Genomic DNA, 23,754 nt, shown 5'->3' with positions numbered 1-23,754 from the left:
TCTCAGATATATATTTTTATTTATTATTCACAGTACAATTTCACGTAAGCAAAAGATAGGGCAATCCTCATTTGACTTTAGAAAACTAGCCAAATAAAAGGATGCAGCAAGCTTCTATGTTTACACAATGAAGTTGCATTTGTTTGGCACTGAAACAATGATCCTTCACTTCCTTTCAACACTGAAGTAAGCAAGCACCAATTGGACTACGTTTCTGCTACTGCCTAAGCGGAAAACCTTCAATAGCTTTGGCTTTCAACAGCTGGCAAGAGGAAATTCACATAGCACTCTGGTATTAAAAGTGCTTTGTAAATATATTTCCATGCCATACTGGAAAGGGACATCAACAGAGCACAGCACTATAAATCTGCAAAAGCAAGCAATAGCTTTAGATCTCCTCAAAGTGTCCAAAATCTAGGTATATACTTCCACTGATGAATAACTAAGATAAGATTTTTTTTCCCCACAGGAGGCATTAGACTCAAGAAAAGGTGCCTATGCAAGTCAAATAGCTTATGAATAGACATGTCACTGTACCCAGGCTCTATCAAACAGGCACACAGTGCATCTCAAACTTTGGCTTCTCTTCCAAACTTACTCTACCCTTTGGCCCCTTCCCTCAGCTGATTGGCGTTTTAGTGCACAGAGTCTGTGAGCATGTGCATGTGAGCATGTCCACCACTTTGCGTAAGGACTCACAGATTGAGGCTGAGAGACTAAAAACTTTCAGCAGGAATTCCTTCCTTCCTCTCATCCCAACTCATGCCAAGCTCAAGTACCACTCATCCAATGAGCTCTTCACTGGAATGCATACAAGAATGACTGCAGATTATTTATTATCTTTACAGCAGTTCCTTCTCCACAGGTGTCTGGAGTCCTTCAGTAAAAATCTACATATGCCCCATTTTAAAGCAAGCCAGTAAAGAAAAAGTTATAGCAAATTCCACTGAGTGGTGGCAAGTGAAACAAAACTGCATTTCCAATTAGTGGCCTTTCTCTCCCGCTCTTCTTTTTCTTAAAGAAGGAAAGCATGTTACTTCATCAACTTTTTACCCAACTACTGCCAAAAGATATTAAAACTATCAAAACAGTTATTTTTATTTTTGTTGATTTGTTGATTATTCAGCTGTCATTACACTATAATATTATATTATCCGGTGTCTAGGTCCAGACAAGGAAAGGAACTCAATTAAAATAAAACCAGAGCAGCAAATTAAACAAAAAACTCTTCCATTCAAATTTTTGCTGTAAAATGGAAACCACTAGATTTCCACAGCCCTATTCACAATTATTTTTAAGACCTCATAACTGCACATCCTAGACTAGTAATAATACAGAATACCAATAATTTTCATAATGAAAGTGTAAGAAAACAATCTACCTTGGTCATATACTTTAAACTGAGAACTCACACTGAACTTTAAACTGAGAACTCACACTGAAGGAGTTTCAATACTCTTTCTGTGGTTATTATACCTAAAAACACCACTTCAAAGGAAAGAGCTATCTATAGCCATGGATGAGGTAAGAGTATTACTCAGCAATTGTTCCTTGTGACTAGTTTTTTAAAACTTTGTCTTTACTCATTTTTTCCTTTCCTACTTGAATGCTGAGTACTCAAAAATAAAGGATAAACTACAAAGAACTTGATGCCTTTCTGAACATAAGGATCAATTTAATCAGTACTTATATCCAAGTTCTCTCTAATTTACCTTTCCTTTTTCAGTACTCATAATTCAAGCAGGAAAAGGAAAAGGAGTTGGGACCAACTTTTTAAAACTTGTCAGAAAAGTAACACGAGTGCACAATATGGCCTGAATTGGTCTGCAATAAAGAAGTGGACTGAGGCCCATTGTGATTGATCTGATTCAGTCCTGCTTATGCCATGGATACAGTAAATCCACAGATATATTTGCTTTGGCATCTCGTCTATAAAATGGGATGAGTTGCCTGAGGGATATTGCAATAATAATGAAATCTGTAAAAACACTTTTGCAAAGTTAGAGCATTCCACATCACAGACAGCAGTAATAATTACAGTGTTTTAGAGAGTGCTAGGCCTGTTGGTCTTTTGTTTTAGTTTCTGAAAGACTATTTAAGAACTCCAAGAATTAAACCACTTTTAAAAAAGTCAACAGCTTTATCTGGGTAACAGAAGCGTCCAAAAGCATGTCTAAACTAAACATTAAAATGCCATTCTAAAGCATATGCATAAACTGAGAAGCAAACATGGTCTCTTTCTTTAAGGATAGATACACCACATTTCATTTTCCCCTCATCATGTGTAGGTTGGAAATACTAGTTATAAATATACACGTGATCAAAACTAACATATGATGTAATCAAGGAAAGGAAAAAGAACGTATTAAAACACTTGGTGGCCAATTTTTTACTGCTTGATTTTAGAACTAAAAACAGTAACAGAATGAAGTAGCTGTAGAATTTAAACATTTACAGTATGAAAACAGTACTGATTTTTTAAAATAAGTATCCACACAGACTATGCTAACTTCAATCAGCTGCTGCTCCCTTGAGATATCTTAGCACTTTTCCCCGCCCCAGAAAAGTATTTTTGAAATGTTTTCTTGCAACCCAGAAAGCACATGTAGGCTGTAACTCAAAACACACTAGTAGGAAAGACCAATTGAACACTTTGGGTTTGCTTCCTGGTAAACATGCATAGGACTTGGCTGTTGGGATACTACCAGTTGTAATGTCTGCATTACTTCAAGCAACTTTTCAGGATTACAAAACGGAACAGATACTAGCACAGGGACAACCAGTTAACACGCACTGTGTACAAAATGTGATGACACCTAGGAATGGAGTTGGGAAGCAGGTTTTTTCTTTCTTCACTGACACATATTACTGTCTTCAAACCCTGAACTTGGGGAAAAGTTACTCATGGAGGAGTTTGTCTCCTAGAAGAGAGGAGTCTTTTAACACAGCTAGTCATTCATTTCACTGTTTACCACGGATTAATGAAAATATCGCCAGTGGAAAGGAAACTCTTTCCAGAGGCACTCAGAAGTTTGAAGGCTGCTCTTCGCCAGCCATTCCCCCCGTTTGCTGAGACCACAGCGGAGAGTTGTGCTGGAGGCCCAAACGCACGTTTGCCCGTCTGCCTGGAATAGATTAAACTGTGCCAAGTGACTTCAACTAGGGGGGGGGGATGCCCCTCAGACGCCGCCCTCCGCCATGCCCCGCTCCTCAAGCCAGCAGCGGACCCCGGCGCGGACGGGCAAGCCAAGAGTCCCGCCAAAACGCCCTCCGGTTCTCCCAACCCCCAGAGAAACGCGCCCCACTTGCGAGCCGTTCCCTCAGAAACTACACCCCTCACCCACCCGAGTTATTTGAAAACAAACAAAAAGCGGGCGGCGCTGGGGAAGGGAGGCTGCCGCGTGCAGGGCTCGCTTTCTGCTCACCTTGGTGGCCATGGCGGGGCTGCGTGTGCCACCCCCACCAGCAGGGAATGAGCTCCGGGGGGCTCCTCTGGGTCCCTCCTAGTGGGCCTCGGCGCTGGGGGAGGAGAGAAAGGAGGAGGAGGAGGGTGGCGGCGGTGGCTGCCGCGGCTCCTGCGCCCTCAACCAGCCAACCAGCCCCCGGCCGCCGCCTCTTCCCCGGAGTTGGTCGGGCTCCCCCGGCAGATGGGAAGGCGAAGCAGCTCCCGAGCTCACGACAAAGCCGAGCCCCCTGCGCTTCCTTTCGCCTGCCTTTCTCTTTCCCTTCGCCTCTTCCTCGTTCGCTCGCCCATATCCAGGGGCGGAGTTTCACGGAGGGCGTCCCGAAACCAAGGCGAGGGAAGAGGGACGGGAAGGAGCCGCGGAGCAGCCCTTTCCGAAGGCAACCCGCCCACCGACCCACCCTTCGCCGCGCGCACGTGATGCCTCCTGAGGCCGCCGCCGCTGCGGGCAACTTCTCCACAGAGAAGAGCCGTCAGCGCCCACTTTTTGGTGCCCGTCGTCCCCACATCCCGCCTCTGCCGACGTGGTTAGGACAAGCCCTAATACTCGTCGGCTAAACTTTTTCCGACAGTGTTAAGCCATAGCATCGAAGTGTCTGTACTGATCCCGTAGCAAGCAGCAGCAGCAGCAGCAGCGATAATAATGATTTCGAGCAGCAGCTAAGAAGCTGCGCAGTGTCCCCACCCCATGTCTCCCGTGACACCGGCAGGGTTAAGGGAAAACGCACAGCAGATCCTCAATTTGTCAATTGCATAGGAGGAGCCTAGAAGGTGGGGTGAGGGGACCCGTGGCCTATCGGATGCTGCTGGATCCCAGCTCCCATCATGCCTGACTTACGGTATTTGCTATGCTGGCTGGGGCTGATGGGAATTGTTGTGCAACATCTGGAAGGCTAAATGATCACCCATCATTGCTTCTAGCACACGTGGGCTGGCAGCTCACATGTGGGCCCCGATTTCTTCTTCAGCCTTGACTGCTGAGGAGTGCTCTAGTAATCCAGTGCCTTCACAGACTAGATTCCATCTGCATGTAACAATTCTCTGCTCCTTACAATGAACTAAACTCAATCCTAGGCTGTTAGGTATTCCTAAAACCCCTGAAATAAGTTGATCAACTGCTCATTGCTTGCTCCTTAATCTTAAATACAGTGACTTGAAGGGACACTCCCTTTATTTCATTACAGCTTTACGACATCTCCCCCGCCCCCCCAAGAGTGCTTCAACTCTTCTATTGTTGGAGGGTGAAAAAGTCATGGCAACTGCAGATCTCAGCAGAATGTGGAAAACAGGCAAAACTTTTTAAAAAGTTTAACTGCCAGAAACCGGTCTGACACAGGAAAAGCAACCACATTTCTCCCTCATCTCATGTAATTTCATATTTGTTCCTGTTATGTATTGGGTTTAACACATGTTATGTTACAAGGCGCGTTCTAACCAATTGTATAAGCGTTGGTAGACGAACGTGCCTTGTAACATAAACATGTGTTAAACCCAATACATAACAGTTCCTGAAAGTGAGATTTCTCCCCTGCTGAAATAAGGTACCGTAATTAGCAGATAAGCCTCAATTTCAGTCCTGCCACCTTTCTAGTCTCTTGCTACTAAAGCTGAGTTCCATAAAGATTTTATGATGGAAGCGTGGGGTGGAATCTACTTGGTGGGCAGGGACACATAGTGGAGGCACTTTTCTTTATGTTTCACAACATGAATTATTCTAGTCCAGGAGCACTGAGGCCTACTGAAATGATAACCAGCACATCATAGGATATGTGTAGTCTAAAGCAGAGAGCTCCAAAATGATTTTGGGGGCTATATTCTCCACCCAGCAAATAAATGAACGTGTCCTACTCGCTCCATTTTGTGGCAATGGCCTTGTTAAAACTTTACTTCTTAAAAAATAAGTTGTGACAGAGATACAGTATATATCAGGATGTTCTGTGGTTCATATTTCAGGTTGAAGAGGAATGTTAAAAGTGATTCACTGATTTATCAAAACTGCCAAAAATCTTAACTTCGTGCCACTGCCCATTTAATCCAATGGAGGAATCTGATACTTGGTGCTTACCAACTCTACAGCCTCTGATGATTATAGAAGCAGAAGAGAGCTGAGTAAACACTGTCAGGTATGTTATATCTCCTAGTCATCAGCAGCATGTGATGAACACATAGTGCAGTGCATGATGATATCACATAATTACATCATTATATAATGACTTTTTAAAAATTCATCCAAAAGCGGGTAAGATTTTTAACACAAAGCAAAGAAAGAGCCTCAAGTGCCCCGAGCAAAGTGGTTTTAGAAAATATAAAATTAAATCAAAATTGGAAGTTCAGAATTGTTGAAAGCTGTATGGATACCAGAGAAGGTGTAGGATTGCTAGTCCCACCTTTTCTGGCAGGGCTCCTGTCTTTAAGACCTATGTGAGAGGCTCCAAGTGAAGCATTTCTCGTCAACACATCTCCATGGTGGGGAAAGCTAAAAATAACTGATCAGTAATTTAAAGATGATGATTGTAACTTTTAATCACACAGACATAACGATCCGTTAAAATGAGTTTTGCAGTGCGTGCAAAATGCAGAGCAAAACTTGGTGTTACTAATTTTATCAAGGAACCTGAGAGTCATGCACTAACCATCTACCTCTGCCCAAGAGGGAATGTAAGTAGCAGCCATACCTGCGAAACCACTCCAGTTTAAGACAAAAATAGACAGGTACAGGTTTTTCACCATTTGTTGCTCTGAATGTTCTTTTTGTCTGATGTAATATGTAACTTACAGTGCAGTCTTGCTATACATGTCTACTCAGAAGTAAGCCCTGAGTTAAATGGGACTTACTCCCACATGATGGTGTATGATTGCAGCCTTAAGCATTTGCATCACTACAGAAACCAGAACTTTAAAAATAGATACAATGAACTATGCAAAGCATAAACATTCAGATTTAGTCATTTCATCCTTTTTAAGAAAAATAAATAAAATTAATACTATGAGACTCTAAAGCATATTATAAAAGTATAAGATCCTGCTATCTTTGCAACCCTACCTTCAGGTACAGTCTTTGTTGTGAAATCGAGTTACAAATTTATTTATTTTTGTGAATAAAAATAACTGTGTATGAATTGTTACTAATAAGAACACTTTCCTTATTAGTAACAATACACTATTTTTATTCAGTGCTCTAATCACTCATGCATGTCACCCTATTTAAAACTCCCCCAGAAGGAAACATTAACGTCATGGTATTTCCTTTTAAGTACTGTATTTCATCTGAGTAAATTTAGCTTTTCAGATAGGGCAGCAGTAGTACAAAGCAGCCCCATCTTCCTCTTTCATAATTTCCCCCCATCATTAAGAAGGCATTTGTTGGCCTGATTACAGCCTGCAAAGGATCTAAATACTGGTCTGCATTTTAATGAATTGCCTTTCTCTGTGCTTTTATGCAGATATAAAATGACAACAATTCTACAAAGGCATTTTTAATAAGCTGACAAACTTACACAATGAAATTCAGGTTTTAATTGTAGAGACTGGAGGCTGTTACATATTTCCAAAATAAGACGAGACAGTGTTTCATGTAATTTTGAAATATTTTATTTGCAGGACAATCTCACCTGTGCCCAGCACAGGTTATTGACAGTTTTTGTTATTGTCAGTGCTTTTTTTTCTAAAAAAATGTTTGGGGTACTCTCATTTTCCTACTCATATTGAAATACTGCCCCTCAATGAAGCCAAACTTATATTCACAAAATGTTTAGGTGTATGCGTACCCCTGCGTACCCCCATAAAAAAGCACTGGTTAGTGTTGTGTACATAAGGTTTTTTAAATAATAAAGTTCAGCAGAATCAGAATCATTACAGAAATACCTTTTCTGAAAAAAATTCCATTGTATGTATGAAATAAACATATTCACATGAAATTTCCAGCAATAAAATAATTTTGTAAAACCTATTGAGTCTTTGTGGTACAATATACTCTTGATACAACATTTTATACTCAAGGATAACACAACCAATAAGTTTGTATACAGATTTCCAATAATGGAAGATGAAATTACGCACAATTAGAGCAACAAGTTCTGATACCCATGTGTTTTTGTTACATATCATCCTCTAAGATGGTATTCGACATAAGCCCTCACATTATTGCTTCTTCTTGGTATCTCACTTGCAGTTTTTGTCCAGAAATTTTGAAAGCTTATAGTTATCTTCTGAGCTTCCAATCTGTTAAAAAATCCTTAATCTGTTATTAAAGTTTAATGCTAGCTCCTGGATAATTGAGGCCAAAGGCTAAATAGCTGGGAATAGAATTTTTACTTACAGATTCAATAGTTCAAAAATAGGAAAGTATAACCATATTAATGCAGATTGCTCTCAGATAACAATAATAAAGGATAAAACATACTTTTACTCCAAATTATACCATACCAAGGATGAGAACCAACAAACTGAATCTAAATCCAGATGTGACTGAGGCACTGCTTGTTGGTTTGTTCCCTAGACTTGACGGATGGGTAGTAGCCTGCTCTTGATAGGGGTACACTCCCTCTAACGTAGCAGGTATGTAGCTTGTGGTTACTTTTGGATCCATTGCTGTTGCTTGAGGCTCAGAAGGCCTTGGTGGTGCAGAGTGCCTTCCATCAGCTTTGACTGATGGCCCAGCTGCATCCCTATCTGGATGGGAATTGCCTAACTTCTGTTGTCTATGTTCTGGTAATCTCTAGGTTAGGTTATTGCAATGTATTATACATGGGGCCGTCTCTAAAGACGTTATGAGAAACATCTGGTGCAAAATTTAGTAGGCTACTGTTGCTCACCTGGGCAATACAGTTTGAGCATAGAACACCAGTCCTGGCCCAACTGCACTGGCTGCCAATCAGTTTCCAAGCCCAACTCAAAGTGCAGGTTTTGACCCATAAAGCCTTAAACGGCTCAGGACCACAATACCTCAAGGACTGCCTCTCCCCATATAAACTGACATGGACCCTGCAATCGTAATTTGATGCCCTTATTCATGTGCTCCTTCCATGAGAGGTCCAGTGGGTGACAACACCAGAACGGACCTTTTCTGCAATGCCTCCCCATTTGTGGAATGCTGTTCCCAGGGAGACTTGCCTGGTGCCTTTGTTAGATATCTTTAGGCACCAGGCAAAAGCATTCCTCTTCTCCTGGGCCTTGGGGTAATTAAACAATCTATGGTCTTTTAAACTGGGAGTGTTTTGTTTTGTTTGTTATTATGTTGTGTATTTTTGTGTTTTTATATTGTGATCCTTGGATGAAGGGCACATAGAAATTTAACAAACAAACAAACAATGCCCTGACATTCTCTTTATGAAACAGTTTTATTAACCAACCACTCTGAGCAGCCTTAGAGCAAATTTTTAAGATTGGATATTGCTAAACCTGGTTCAACTAGCTTCTAGGTTTTTGTTGCTGTCAAGCTTTAGCTCTTCTTTCATTCCCAAATAAAAGCTCCAGGTTTGGGGCAGCCCTTAGCAAATGATGGCTTGTGGGCTCACCTTATCTGCCAGACAGAAGGAGACAGTTATGTCAGTGGTCACTGTGCATTATGGTGTTGTGAACAATGATGGACTTGCTCAATGGCAAAGCTGACAGGATGATATTGTGCCACTCCTATTCTTTCAACCTAAACTACCTCAAAGGAAATTGTGAGGGGGGAGATGACATAACCTGATGTTTGCCACTTTGAACTATTTGAAGAATAGGTAGAACCCAACAGCATTGCTTTTTCATACCAATTTTGTTTCCAAGAACGCTAGTCACCACCAAATTGTCTAAATGCTTATTTGTAGTGATGTAGCAAATAAGTTCTCATTGGCAATGTTTTCTTATGGAGAAAAATGGCTGTAATAGTCCCTCCAAAGGATGATTTGAAGCCTCTTGTATTATAAATGTAGAATATGCTCCTGAGTTTCAAGTAGTAATTGCATCAAATGTAATACCCAAGAACTATAATCCTGGGCACAGTTAGACTGTTAAAACCCTTTTGTAGTTGGAGGGATAAAAGTAGCTGAACTGTGCATGGGATTGCAGCCAAAAAGAGCTGCCAAAACAGATTGCTCTCCCCACAACTTGCAGCACGCAGTTTACTGGATAACATTCTGCTGCTTGAGTGCACCTAAGAAAGACACGCCACCATACAATCTACTTTACAACTTGTCAGATTTAAATGGCACATGTACAATCTGTCTAGTCTTCCACCTTAAAATGCACTTGCAAATTTTGCTCCCAACTCATCCCAGCTGTTATTGATGGTCTTATTCTGCAAACCCTACAATCATTCTGCCATTCTTACAATATAGCTTCTCAGACCCACAAACATGGGAAATGGAAGTAGGAAGAATTGGGGGTGAAGGAGTAGGCTCAAATCTGCCAGCCACACTTATTGACCTAGAACAGTTGTATCCAAATGTTTTTTGATGGGCTGAAATTATTGAATGTGCCCTTCAAATAAATTTAATATTGCTGATGGTTTTAATATTTCTTGTAACTGCTTAAAGGATTTTTTACAGTCAAGTGGTATATAAATTTTGTTCAATAAATAAAATAACAAAACCATGCTCAAAGGTACTGTCTTACATATTCCAGGGCTGATCAAGAACATTCAGTAGAAGTACTGATACTGGATATTGATTGAAACTAAATTTTGGTCTTTACATGAAATGTAAATTGGTAGTGGAAAGGAAAAGTGTGTTTGTTTTAACGCTGATCAATTATTGCTCAGTAGGCAGCAAAACAAAGTGGGTGTCCTTACTTGCTGCAATAGAATGTTAGGCTTGAAGGTTCACTGTCAAACAGCTCAATCTTATACATAGTTATTCAGAAATAAGTCCTACTGTGCTCAGTGAAGCTTATTCCAGGATATACATGCAAAGGCTTGCTGCCAAAACCTATATAAAGCTAGGCAATAACTTTTCACAACGATAACCCTTCTCAATATACTTTTAGAACATTATTTTGTGGATAATCAATTCTAAGATGTTACATTTTGATTGGGACATCATATTTTATAGGGCCAGGCCTAGGTATTAATGACTTAAAAGAATGTTGTTGGGACAATAAAATTAATATGCATTGTAAATCTCTCTGAACACCTTGGTTGTTTTCAGGACTGGCTCAAGACATTTTGGTGCCTGAGGCAAAGGGCATCATGATACCCCACCCCACCCCAATCTATTCACAGAAGTGAAGAGATAGACAATTGATTGACATACATAACTCCAGTGCTATTTTTCTAGAAAAAGAGGTGCTGGAATTCACCATGAAGGCCTCCCTTGTTCTCATATAGTCACAATGGTGCTTACCTGAGAGGTGCTCGAACTGAGTTCCAGTGAGTTCTGCCTGAAAAAAGCCCTGCATAGCTCCATACATATAGAGAGATGTGTACACAAATACATGTACACTCTCTCGCTCTTGTTTGAAAAGCATTTCAGATATAGTATAGAATAGTTACCACAAATACATTAGTTTCCCAGGTTTGAAACCATAATCTAAAATAACAAACAGAATAATGATTATTGCAAAAAATCTGGAGAATGTACTTTTATAGACACAGTGTGCACTAATTGCCAAGAAACACAACTTTTTTAATGTAACTGTGGTTTATTATTTATGCCAAAATACAGAATATCACTTGCAAAGTACTCTTCCAAATGTTGAGATGTCTGTGGACAATTAGCTTGATGGGAATGTGAACAAATGCAAGATTCTTAGACTATAGGTAAAGGTAAAGAGACCCCTGACTGTTAGGTCCAGTCACAAACGACTCTGGGGTTGGTGCGCTCATCTCGCTTTACTGGCCGAGGGAGCCAATGTACAGCTTCCGGGTCATGTGGCCAGCATGACTAAGCTGCTTCTGGCAAACCAGAGCAGCGCACGGAAATGCCGTTTACTTTCCTGCTGGAGTGGTACCTATTTATCTACTTGCACTTTGACGTGCTTTCGAACTGCTAGGTTGGCAGCAGCAGGGACCGAGCAATGAGAGCTCAACCTGTCGTGGGGATTCAAACCGCCAACCTTCTGATCAGCAAGCCCTAGGCTCAGTGGTTTAGACCACAGCGTCACCTGCATCCCATTGTTAAGACTATAGTGCTTGCAAAATGTGATAATGTATTTCGCTCTGCGTTCCCTAAGGATCCAAAATGGATTCATTCAAACAACTTTGACCAAATGGTCCATTGTCCTTGCAGGAGGTTTTGCTTTGCACTTTGTTTCTGGTAGTCCAATCTGTATAGGCAAGTACATGGGAGTGCTTAGCTTCACCCTCTTAACAGAGGGTGGATTAATAGAATTTGGAAAAGTAGTAACAATGGCCAAATTCTCTTCTCAAAGTGGTGAAAAGGAAAATCCTGGTGGTTCAGATAACATTCCCCTGTCTGGTTCCTGATCTTATGTACAGAAATACCTGAAAAGAAAAAAATACATCCTGTGGGGATGTATTCTGATTTACTTTAATATTTGTATATAATTAGTTATCTTTCTTGCAATATTTGCAGTAAATATTATGTTTTCTAAAGGGAGCAGGGAGAGGATAATCATTTTGAGGTTCCTAAGCAGTTTATCAAAGCAGTAGAAGACTTGATACACAATAGATATATTGCTTCTTAAGTGAATTCGCTATTTTACATTTAAGGATTCAACTACTGTATACAAAGGTAAAGGTAAAGATACCCCTGACCATTAGGTCCAGTCGTGGATGACTCTGAGTTTGCGGTGCTCATCTCGCTCTATAGGCCAAGGGAGCCGGCATTTGTCCGCAGACAGCTTCTGGGTCATGTGGCCAGCATGACTAAGCCACTTTCTGGCGAACCAGAGCAGTGCACAGAAACGCCGTTTACCTTCCCGCCGGAGCGGTACCTATTTATCTACTTGCACTTTCACGTGCTTTCGAACTGCTAGGTGGGCAGGAGCTAGGACCAAACGGGAGCTCACCCCATCGTGGGGATTCGAACCACCGACCTTCTGATCGGCAAGCCCAAGGCTCCCTGGTACAATCCATTTAATACACAATTTCAGATACAGTACAGTACTTTTTAAAGATGCTGGTTGTTTTATAAATTTTGGAATTTTTACATTGCAACACGGCCTCTGTTTTGTATGAAGGTCATGGAAAGGACAAAATTCAGGAAGATACTTTTTCAAGCACTGGAAAGGAAATTTACTTGTCATAGTCCCCAACAAGATGGATAGTATCCTGCATTTGTTTATTCCTTTATCCTAGCAAAGAAGTTTTGCCTCCTTTCCCCATTCCCACAGGCTTGGCTAAAAATCTTGGAATCTTCCTCAAATTCTTACCTTTCTGTACTGTTAAGATTGTAGCAGGCACACATTAATTTTCCTTCTGCGCAGAACCTTAGTATATCCAATAGGCACTTTATGAATATTTAATTTTGATGTGCTTAAAACTGCAATCAAATTCCCCTTTTTTAATGATATTTTTAGACCACTTTTCAGCGTATGCTTTTAAAGCAGTTTAAAACATAAAACAAAACAAAAATACCATAATCATTAAAAAGCATTACTCTGGAGCAGTCGCACTGAGGGTAATAATGGCACTACTCCAAAACTAAATGATTTGAGAATTGTAGCTTTATTGCCTAAGGGGTAACAGGAAAAACCTGATCAGTCTCCTTTTTTGATTAAGAGAACAGTGCTCCAAGAATATCTGTCTTGCAAGTCACAAATAAGCAGGTGGCTAAGTAACTGAAACTTCTTATGGCACAATTTTTTCTATGTGGCTTTAACTGCAGAGGATAATAGAAAACTGAGTGGGTTAAATTAATTTCAGAGAACACGTTTCTCAGAAATGTTGAAGAAGAAAATTTCAGTGTTCTTAAGCAAAACTATTTGACATCCTGAAACTATCTTAATTTTGAATGACATAAAAACGTTTTAAATTTGAAAAGCTACATTAAGGAAAACCACAGATTATTGGTCTCAGAATGTTGATGGGAATTGACATTTGATGTTTGTTTGGAGATAATAGATCACCAAAGTCAACATTTTCTAACAGAAATGTTGATTGTGCACTAAACTTTAGCCTGGATTAAACAGAAAGCAAAATTAGTAACAACTGAAATCAAAGGGACTTTGACATGCTTAACTTGGTCGAGATCATGCTAACTTCTTGGAGTAAATATGTGCGTGGCATTTAGCAACTATTGTTTGCGCTACATCTGCAGACAGTGTTGTCTAGCAAAACTCAGGTCATGTCTCTAAGACCACTTTGTATAAGCCTTCAACCAGTTAGGATTTTTGTTTTTTTTTAAGGGACTCAGGCTCTGAACTGTTTTAGAACAGGGGTAGGCAACCTAAGGCCCATGGGCTGGATCTGACCCAGTCGCCTTCTAAATCCGGCCTGCGGATGGTCAGGGAATTAGCGTGTTTTTACATGAGTAGAATGTGTCCTTTTATTTAAAATGCATCTCTGGGTTATTTGTGGGGCCTGCCTGGTGTTTTTACATGAGTAGAATGTGTCCTTTTATTTAAAATGCTTCTCTGGGTTATTTGTGGGGCATAGGAATTCATTCATCACCCCTCCCCCCAAAAAAAAACCAGTCTGGCCCACCACATGATCTGAGGGACAGCCCACGGCTGAAAAAGGTTGCTGACCCGTGGTTTAGAAGCTACAGAGCAATATGCCACTTAATCTGGATGTCTGACAATGTTTACTGGGGGAGCACCATAGCTCAGTGGTAAAAGCATCCGTCTTCCAGGCAGAAAGTCTCAGACGGCTCTCTAGGTATCACCATCTCTAGGTAGGACTGGAAATATCACCTGTATGAAATCCTGGAGAAGAGAACCATGTATGCCTTTGTGAGTTCTTTGGAGGAAATGTAATAACAATTAAACATATGGTTACAAATGAGTCTGTTTCTCCCCAATGCATGTACTCAGGTATGTTAGAACACACACATATTGTTCCTGAAGGACACTGCGTCACTGGTGTACCTTAAGCACAATTGTTGAAAACAGCATGGGGCTACTGTCAGTCAGAAGCACTATTGTTGCTTCATGCGTCCCACTGACGCATTCAGAAGAGATTCTGGCTTTGAGCCCTGCTGGCTTGGTGATTGTGTACAACATCAGCAGTTTGGAGCAACGTGGAATAGTGTTGTCAGGTAATACATTGCTCTAGTTCATGGTGGACAGCCTGCAACCTGGGAGACGCATGCAGCTCCCAATCTCATTTTATGTAGCCCAACACCTCCTGAAGCCACCTGTTCTTCCTTCCCATCAGACTTTTTCCCTTATTATTTCTTTTAAAGTGTCCCCCCCCCTTTCTTGTGTGGTTGCAGAACAATTGAAAGGGGAAGGATTAAATCTGATAAAAAATAACTTTATTTTCAAAAACTTCATTCTTAGATGTATGTCTCTGGGAAATAAGTCAGCCGACTGAGGACAAATTGGCAGGCTTCTACCATATATGTATGAGTGTGTGCTAATAATGTGTGCACTGGTTCATATAGGCGTTGAAAAGTCCTCTATACTTATTTGGGAGCTACCCCATCAAACCTCATGTGGCTTACTTGTGAGTACTGCAACGGAAAAGTTTGTTTTCTTTTTATTTTTTTTACTGCCAGCAAATGGTTAATGAACAGCAGCTTCTGATTGGCCGAGGTTCCAGGAGTGGGGAGTTGAAAAGGAAAGGATTTGGAGAGACAGTTGGGTTAGTTGAGGGAGTAGGTTGGGAGGATAGGTAGGAAGATAGGGAGTGAGAGAGTTGGTTCTGGGTAGAAACATCCAATCTGAGGAAAATATCACAAGCTAGAGAAAGGAGTCTCTGAGCTTAGTGTGAAGGACAGTGTGTGGTGTCCTGTCAGAGTGATTAGGCCAGGAATTAACTGGGAGGCTGAGGCTGAGACAGGAGAAGTAGAAGCTGTAAAGAGACAGTCTCCTTAGGTCTCATTCCAGCCAGGAGGGGAGAGATTATTCTAGAAAGAGAAGACTTCCAAACCGGTGAAACCTTGAGTCTGTTACCTTGAGTACCTCAGGAGTAGGGTTGTCTATGCGATGTGTAATTGACAGAAAATACCACCTTGTTTAAGAACCAAAATATTAAGTTAAGAACCAAAGTATTAAGCAGTAACAGCTATGCAACAACTGAGAAAGCACTGAAGTAAAATAACATTATAATCTGAAGTATCCTATGTTTTACCCACTCATGTCATAAACTTCCATTGTTAAATAAAATCTTTATTGTTCATTTGAGCAAATGCTGCCCGAGACTCCAAATTATTAAGTTTTACCTCACATAGTCCCCCACAAGACAATCTGAGGTAGTTTGTGGGAATTTGTGGAATTGGTGTTCTGTGAGGTGGGTACACTATTTTTTAGTGAGTGCAGGCCCAACAGCACCGGGGAGAAAAGGGCCGTTGAGCCATCCCATATTAAACCTACAAAGGTGACTGAATTCTAATCTGAGGTAGCCACAGTGAAAACTAAAGTGGGTGGTATTTATTCTGGATTAGTTAATTCAGAACACTTCTGTCCCTGGGCCTGCTCATCATCAGCTCTGGCTCCATTCACCAGCATATGACCCTGACCTATTTCCCTCAGGAGAAAGCAGACTCTGACATAAAAATGTCACCCATTCGTGTTAAAGTGTAAAGAAACATTTTCCCTGCTACAATTTCTCCTACTTAAAACCAAAGTAGCAATGCACTTACCAGGAAATATAGCCTTCTAGAGAGTACATTTCTCTGTTAAAAAAACTCTAGAAGCAAATGCCAACCTTAACTGGGGCTAATATTTACCATCTTTTTGCAAAATACATGAACTCTAGTGTCCTTAGCACTGGCACCAATTCAGGACTCTAATTTGCTTACTGGGAATTGATTTGTTTCATAAGTACTGTAGTTCATGGACTCATTTTTAGATTTTTTTAAATACGAAGGAGGTATATCAAATATTAAAATAAAAACTATATTAATAAGTGTGGGGATGTGGGGTGTTAAATAAGATAAGCAGAAAAACAACCATCTTTCGTTTTCTTCCCCAAGGGAGCATTGCAGTGGTTTGCATTGATACATAACATTGAAGTTTATTGTAGTGTACAAATATGCAGCAGCCGTTATAATGCTACCTTGTGATTACACCACAGGTTGCTTTAACTATGGTTTGTTGAAGAAGTCAGGATCCTCTCACAGATTATCACACTGAGCACAGTTTGTCTCAACCCCTGACACTTTCACGAGACTATTAGTCCCCCGTAAAATCAAGAAAGCTTTTTAAAGTAGAGGTTGGGTGGCCATCTGTCATGGATGTTTTAGTTGAAATTCCTGCATTGCAGGGGGTTCGATTAGATGAGCCTCAGGATCCCTTCCAACTCTGCAATTATATGATTCTATAAGTCTACAATTATTGTAATTTTCTTAGACATGTTCCTCCTGTCCCTGTTTTGTTATTTATTATTATATATTGATATGACTATATATCCTGTTCTTCCTCCCAAAGGAACCAAGGGAGGCAAACAGAACCACAGAACCTTTATCTGTAGGATCTGTAGGATCAGGGTGCCAGAAAGGAATAATTTGGCATAATCTTGCTTTTGCAGGACCCAGACCTCGTGGGGGGGGGGAGGGATGACTGTGAGTTGGATTGGGGGGCCTTGTCTTGCTGCAGCTTGCTCATGCATATTCAGATCTAAGTAAAATTATTAGGCTCTGCTTCTAAGTAAATGTGGGGGATGCAAAACTGAAATTGTGCACAACTGGGCAGGGTTGCACCCACAGCCTCTGCACAGTGCTCCCTCCCCCCCAGTGTTCTTGAACCTTCACCAGCTCCTGTGCCTTGTGATCTATTTTGTGCCAGCTCACACTTCTGCAATTATGCCCACACGGGGGTACAATTCAAGGACATTTCTGCTAATAACCGCAGCTGCAGTTTTCTATTATCATTTGAGTTTCAACCCTAAAGGTCAGACAGGCTCCAAAAGTGACAGGATTTGTCTAACTTCCTCCTACGTGCCAAGCTCTCTCTCTCTTCTTAATACTGCTGCCAAAATAATAAAACATATCTAGACTTTGATCTGGAATTCATGTCATTATAGGACATTCCAGCTATCACACAAATCCTTTGATTTTTGTTTCCGCAATACTTTTTCTGCCCTTGGGCTTGGTTTTCATGCCTAGCAACCAAAGTTATACATGATAAGGTCCTAAGTATTTCCATGACTATATCTGCTGGAAGGCTCCATCCTTCTTAAAGCAGCAATGACCCGACTTCTTCTTTTTAACTAGAGGGCACATGGGTGCTCACAGCAAACCATTACCATTCAGCTTTCATTTCAGACTAATGGTCCAGCACTGTTTTGACAGCAGCATGGAACTTCACAACAGTTATGTAAGGTCAGACTAAAGGTGACTTTCCACGATACTGGTCAGATTACCCCTGTCTCCAAAACGTCCGTTAGTGTTTGGCTGCAGTTCCTGGGAAAAGCTAAATCTAGCTTCCAGTAGTTTGGCCAGAATGCCTGAAATATGTATGCATGAGCTACCATTACTATGGTGCATAAACTCCATTTAACAAGTATAAATCACAAAATCATAGAGTTGGAAGGGACCAGGAGAGTCATCTAGTCCAACCCCCTGCAATCCAGGAATCTTTTCACCCACCATGTGGCTCCAACCAATAAAACTGATTAAGAGTCTTGTGCTCTACCCACTGAGCTATCAACTTGGGTAATATGTACAATATGTACAAATTATAATATGTTCAAATTATTTAAATAACAATTCATTTAAATTATACTACCTATCATATTAAAACATAGAAAACAGCAACAGCATATGTAATAGCATTTATGTATCACAGCCAACCACAATAGGAAACCTGCTGAAATACATAAGTTAAACCACCCTTCTAAAGGCAAGCAGCTATGCAGATTTCAAGGAAACCAGCCTTTAAAAAGGCCTCTGGGCAGGACTTGGAGAGCAATTTACTAGGAATTTCAGCTTGGCATGCTAAAGCCATTGGGGGGGGGGAGGGACAGCCAAAGACTATATTTGGTGTGATTAAGAAAGGGAGGGGAAATGAAAAGATAAACTTGGGATTTATAAGTCAGTTATTTTCTCAACTTGAGATTTATAAGTCAGTTATTTTCTTATTATAGTTTTGCAGGTGGACCCTCCTGAACTGGAATCAATCATTTGAACTTAAAAACTATGTTCTTTCATTTTTCTTTTATTGCAGGTAATGCTGCTACAAAAACAGTTGCCCCTCCCAGGTGGCAAAATGTCATACTGTCTTATGTTTATTTCTCATAACTCATTCCTACCCATGCCTTAAAATGACAAATGTGCTGAACTAACACTCAATCATTGATTTGAACATAACAGCCCCACTCAGCCAAGAACAAGGACACTTGCATTTTACCCTGAGATAGTCGCTGGAAACAAAAGATTCACCAGAGCAGTATTGTTTGGTATCTGTCCGTCTCAAGAGACAATTGAGTGTGCCTCTGGGGATGAAGTCAAACTGCTGTGTTAGCAGCACCAAAATGACCTCCCGAGGTGCAAGCCTGGGCAGTGTACGGTATATGGAGGTCCTGGGCTGCCCAGATGACAAGACCCCTCTCTTGGCTTCGCTGATGTGGTCAAAAGGAAAGCAGAGCAATATGTTTGGCACCAGCGTGGCTGCAGGAGTTGCTGGAAGGAGGCATACAAAGCACCATCCAGCCATCTTAGGGACTCTGTGTAGTGTTTCTTCTCCTGAAGATATCCTGCAAGGCTTTAGGAATGGAGTTTTCCTTCTCCTAGACTGGCTACCTTCCCAAGCTGATGAGCCCCATCTGCCCCTTCTAGGAGCTACAGGTGACAGCTGAGTGCAGAGTAGGGTCAAAGGTGGACAAATTACACCGGAAGGAGCACAATGTGTCCCCCACCAGAGGTACTACCCCTCCCCTAACACCCCATACACCCCAAAGCAGGATAGGTGACAAAGCTCAAACTTTCCTTCTGTCACTGTTTTTGCCAAGTTGTTTTGTTTGTAGTTGTTTTCCTCATTCAGTGCTGGCTACCAAATTAACTAAACACAGCAGCTGTGAAGCAAACAGAATTATAGCTGACACACTAATAATGATACTCAGCAAGTTGTGCCCTGTTCTGGTGTTTTAAAAAACTCTATGTATACTCATCCTACTGTTAAATGTACTCTGAATTATACAATGTATAGCCCAACTTCATTCTCTCCAGGACCTATGCTACTGAATCATTTATTTGGCTGAATCATGTGTGTAAACCACTTACAAAACAGTTAGCTGTTCACTATAAGTTTTCAGCATATTTTAAAATCATCCTAAGAACTGTCTCTGAAGAGCAGAGATGTACAATTTTTCAGACATGCATTTTATATAATTAGACTTCCACACATAATATATATTATTTACAATGCAATCCCATTCTTAAATTATGCTAGCTAGGTGAGGATAGGATTCAATCACGCATGTCAACATAATTTCAATTTATGACAGATGCTACTAGGCTTTCATTACCTTAAATGAGCATTGTGCCCTGCCATTGTAACTAAAGCCATGTAAAGCAGGTCAGGGGAACAGCCAGCTTAGGCAATGCAAAGAATGGAAACGACAACATGCCACTCCTGTATCTGCAAAACCACAAGTAGAATAATGCACAAGTGGGGATTAGGTGATGGAAACTTTGGTGAGCAGAGGACTTTGCACAAACAACAAATACCGGGCAGCCCAGGGGATTTTTAAAAAACTCAATTAAGGTTTAGATCAGGGTTTCCCGAACTTGGGTCTCCATCTGTTGTTGGACTACAACTCCCATCATCCCTAGCTAGCAGGACCAGTGGTCATGGATGATGTGAATTGTAGTCCAAAAACCGCTGGAGACCCAAGTTTGGGAACCCCTGATTTAGACAAATTATTGTATTGTGAGACCTTCTTATAGTGGCCTCAGTGCTCCAGACACCTACCAGGAAATTTAAAACTTGCTATTTTACCTGGGGCTGTAAGGAAAATGCACCCCCAGTTAGGCTAGGGAAGGAGACTCACTGGGATGAGACTATGACTCAGAGCAGGACTCCTGAGCCTCTTCCATTCTCCACCCTCGAAGAAAATAGCAATTGCCACAAAGTGTCTACCATCTGTTTGAAACACTGAAGAGCCGCTCCATGGTTGGGATAGGGACAGTACACATAGCCCCACACCATGTACCGTTTGAATGCACTGAAGTTATGGCTAGAACCATAACTGGGGGTAGGGAGGACTAGCCAGGTTCTACCCCCCGGATGAAGCTTCCAGAGGGGTGCCATTGAGGCTCCTAGCCTGTGTGTTGTGTACATAAATGTGCATGGGGGAGGGTGCCAAACTTGGTCTTTGACCCAAGTGGAATAAAGCCTAATTTCACTCCTGTTTTTAGCAGAATGTGAGGGTTGATTGAAACCGCCGGCTGAGCTGTAGCCCTTTGATGCCACTATACCAGCAACTCCCTGCATGGTGAGTAAAGATGGCTGAGAATCTGATAAGTTTGCGGGCGAGGGGAGCTGGTCTCCGCCCCAGCTGAGGGAAAAGGACAAGAGGAGGTGTTGAAGGAATTTGGAGGGTTTTTTTAAATAAAAAAAGTAAACTGATATGGACATAATTGGAAAGATGAGAGAAAATTGCAGTTTGGGAGAGGATAAGATGCAAGTTAAATGTGAAAGGAAAAGAGGAATAAAATTTAAAAGAATATGAACAACAGTTTGTGACACATGAGGCAAGGGAAGTAGAAAAAGCCTCTGTACGTAGAGCTTCTGGATCAGCAAATTCTTCCTAAAATAGGGAGCTGAGTCAGAATACCTCCACAGCTAATGTCCGTATTTAACAGTATTTAACTTCCCTGTTCTACAGAAATTGTACAGAATTTCTGCCTGATGCATCCATACAACATACTGTGGAGCTGGGAGGCCAGGGTTCAAATCCTCACTCAGTCATGAAATTCACTGGGTGACCCTGGACAAGTCACTGCCTCTCAGCCTAACCTACCTCACAGGGTTGTTGCAGAGATTAATTGAGGAGGGGAAAGAACCACATACCTCACCGTGAGCTCATGGATGAGATAATAGTGATAACATTAGAATGCAAAAGAAACAACAACAACAAAAAATCCCTCAGCTTTTACTATGTGGGTGAATCACATTCCACCATAACAGCCCGAAACTGGGGAAGAAGGGCATCTCTTGCCACGACTTGACTTCTTGAAGGTTCAGTTCTACATAGGTTCTTCAGGAATAAACAGCTCAGCTGGGCTGAACAGATGTAAGAGCTTTATAGACAAAACTAGATAGGGCAGGGCTGGCCGGTGCAATGCTCATGGGCACAAGTATGACCGCCAGTACCTCCTAAGTTGCCCACAAAAGATCTCAGTAAATAGCCCCTCAAAATTCCACAATATATGTTTGCTCTTTCTGCCATGTTCCTGTTTGCACACGGGTTTGGCCTATACTTGAACACATTTCCTTAAACATGGTCACATTTCATTGGATGTCAGGATTGGACACCCACCCTTAACAGAGGAGAGGTGTAAATATATTCTCTCCGTGAGTGTGATAGTGGTTGATATAGGGGTCTTTTCCCCATTGAAGAGGGGACATATGCCATTTTGTGGTCCTGTCGTTATCTTCCCCCGCCACTTTTATTTGTGGCAGCCATTTTCTGTTATGTCAATATGTCGTGCCACCCACGATAGCCATTTTGTGTTATGCCACACTCCCACAGCAGCCATTTTATGTTATGATATGCCCCATGACACTTGTGGAACTTTCCCAGAATTCCAAATGTAGCTGCTGGCCCAAAATGTTGGCAACTGCTGAGGTAGACCAAGATGCTCAAAGACCTCCAGACCAATTGAAATAGTCTGGTATTATGACATTATTAAGATGTGCTTTAAAATGTTTTATCTATGGCAGGGGGTGAGACAACCTGATCCCTTACCACTCTGTTCATTCTTTGATGATAATATTGGTTGCCAGTTTGGTACTTGTTGTGTGGAATAGCAGCTTCAGTTACACAGATTCCATGTGCCTAGTCCAGTGAACAGACTTATCTGTGACGTGGATCCACTCCTTTGCCGCTTTCCATCATCCAGTTCCAAAGTAGTGGTGAAGCCTGAACCAATTACAGCAAAAGATACCATGCTATATCCATATTATTTAAATGACATGTCTGTTAATGGTGTGGCCATTAACAGCTGTAATTTCCTGTCATTCTGGAGTTTGAGTGAACATAGAAAGCCCTTTACCTACTATGTTAAACTGAAAGTGTTGTTGTTGTTAATTGAATTAGGTCATTAGTCCATGGAGCAAGAGGTCTGAGTTCTAATATCACATAATATGATTCACAAAGGAGTCAGGCTACTGCATTTCCTCCTGTTTCTAAACTAAATTATCTAAACGGACATAGAGAGTATAGAAATAACATTACCATGGACTTAATATGACATACAACCTCCTTCACTAATGGTCTGATATAAAGCAGTCCAAAAGGAACACACTCTGTTTTTGTTTTGTCTTTATTGTAAGGTTTCAATACATTCTGACAAGGGACAATCCATGGGACAATTGTTTGGGACAATCCATGATCAACGTTTCTCATTTCCTTCATTTGCCCACCAGAAATCCACCAGATGTGTATTTGCAATATCAGGATTTAAGTCATAATCCACCAGTCATTACAGGTGTGTAGCCTTTATTCATTCAGTAGATGACAAATAATTATTTTCTGAGTCAGTTGCTGCCATGGGATCTTAAAAATCATTCCTTTTTCTTCTGAAATATGTGGTTTACTTGAATACAGCAACTAGCACTTATCAGGTCAGCAAGTATGGGTATGTTTCTGTATTCTTCAAACTACAGCAACACTTTCAGGAAATTATATTTGCAAAACCTTTGGGAGGACTAGAAAGCAAATTAAAATAAAAACTGACTTAAAAGTTATCAATTTTAAATTATAACCCATTTATTTTTCTACATATTTATTATTAATTGCTGCAAATATTTAATGTGTAGCATTTTGATGCTAATTTATTACTCAGTACCAGAAACCTCCCCTTCATGGATCACTGCCTTGCCGTGGCGAAGGGGCTTGAATAACTCAGAGAAGCTATGAACTATGCCGAGCAGGGCACCCAAGATGAAAGGTCATAGTGGAGAGTTTTGACCAAACGTGATCCACCTGGAGGAGGAACCGGCAAGCCACTCCAGTATCCCTGCCAAGAAAACTCAATGGACAAAGACAACAGGCATATAAAAGTTATGACGCTGGAAGATGA

General features: G+C 41.1%; 1 protein-coding gene and 1 long non-coding RNA gene across 5 annotated transcripts in view; both read right to left on the bottom strand.

Moving 5' to 3' along the window:
* The window catches only part of SNX9 (sorting nexin 9), a 46,892-nt gene extending 41,311 nt beyond the window's left edge, over nt 1-5,581 (bottom strand). The window contains exon 1 of one of the 4 annotated variants that reach the window (XM_083496494.1): nt 5,529-5,581. Coding sequence is in view for 2 of the 4 variants with exons in the window: in XM_083496495.1 (XP_083352621.1) it covers nt 3,426-3,437 (12 nt within the window). In the remaining 2 variants the exon portion in view is untranslated. Of the gene's footprint in view, nt 1-3,425; nt 4,187-5,528 lie in introns of those variants that run through there. The other 3 variants (XM_083496496.1, XM_083496495.1, XM_083496493.1) reach the window with 3 other exon arrangements.
* Nucleotides 5,582-8,783: 3,202 nt separating this feature from the next.
* On the bottom strand, nt 8,784-11,019 carry LOC310703924. The gene is made up of 2 exons (XR_014524475.1): nt 10,786-11,019; nt 8,784-8,984 (listed from the first exon to the last, which is right to left on the bottom strand). It is a non-coding gene; the product is annotated as an uncharacterized lncRNA (long non-coding RNA).
* Between the last annotated feature and the right edge of the window lie 12,735 nt (nt 11,020-23,754).

This window comes from Podarcis liolepis (genome assembly GCF_965112155.1).
Source record: "Podarcis liolepis genome assembly, chromosome: 3".
Classification (NCBI taxonomy): Eukaryota; Metazoa; Chordata; class Lepidosauria; order Squamata; family Lacertidae; genus Podarcis; species Podarcis liolepis.
Note: the sequence above shows the minus strand (reverse complement) of the source record. Positions and strands in the feature narration are given on the sequence as shown.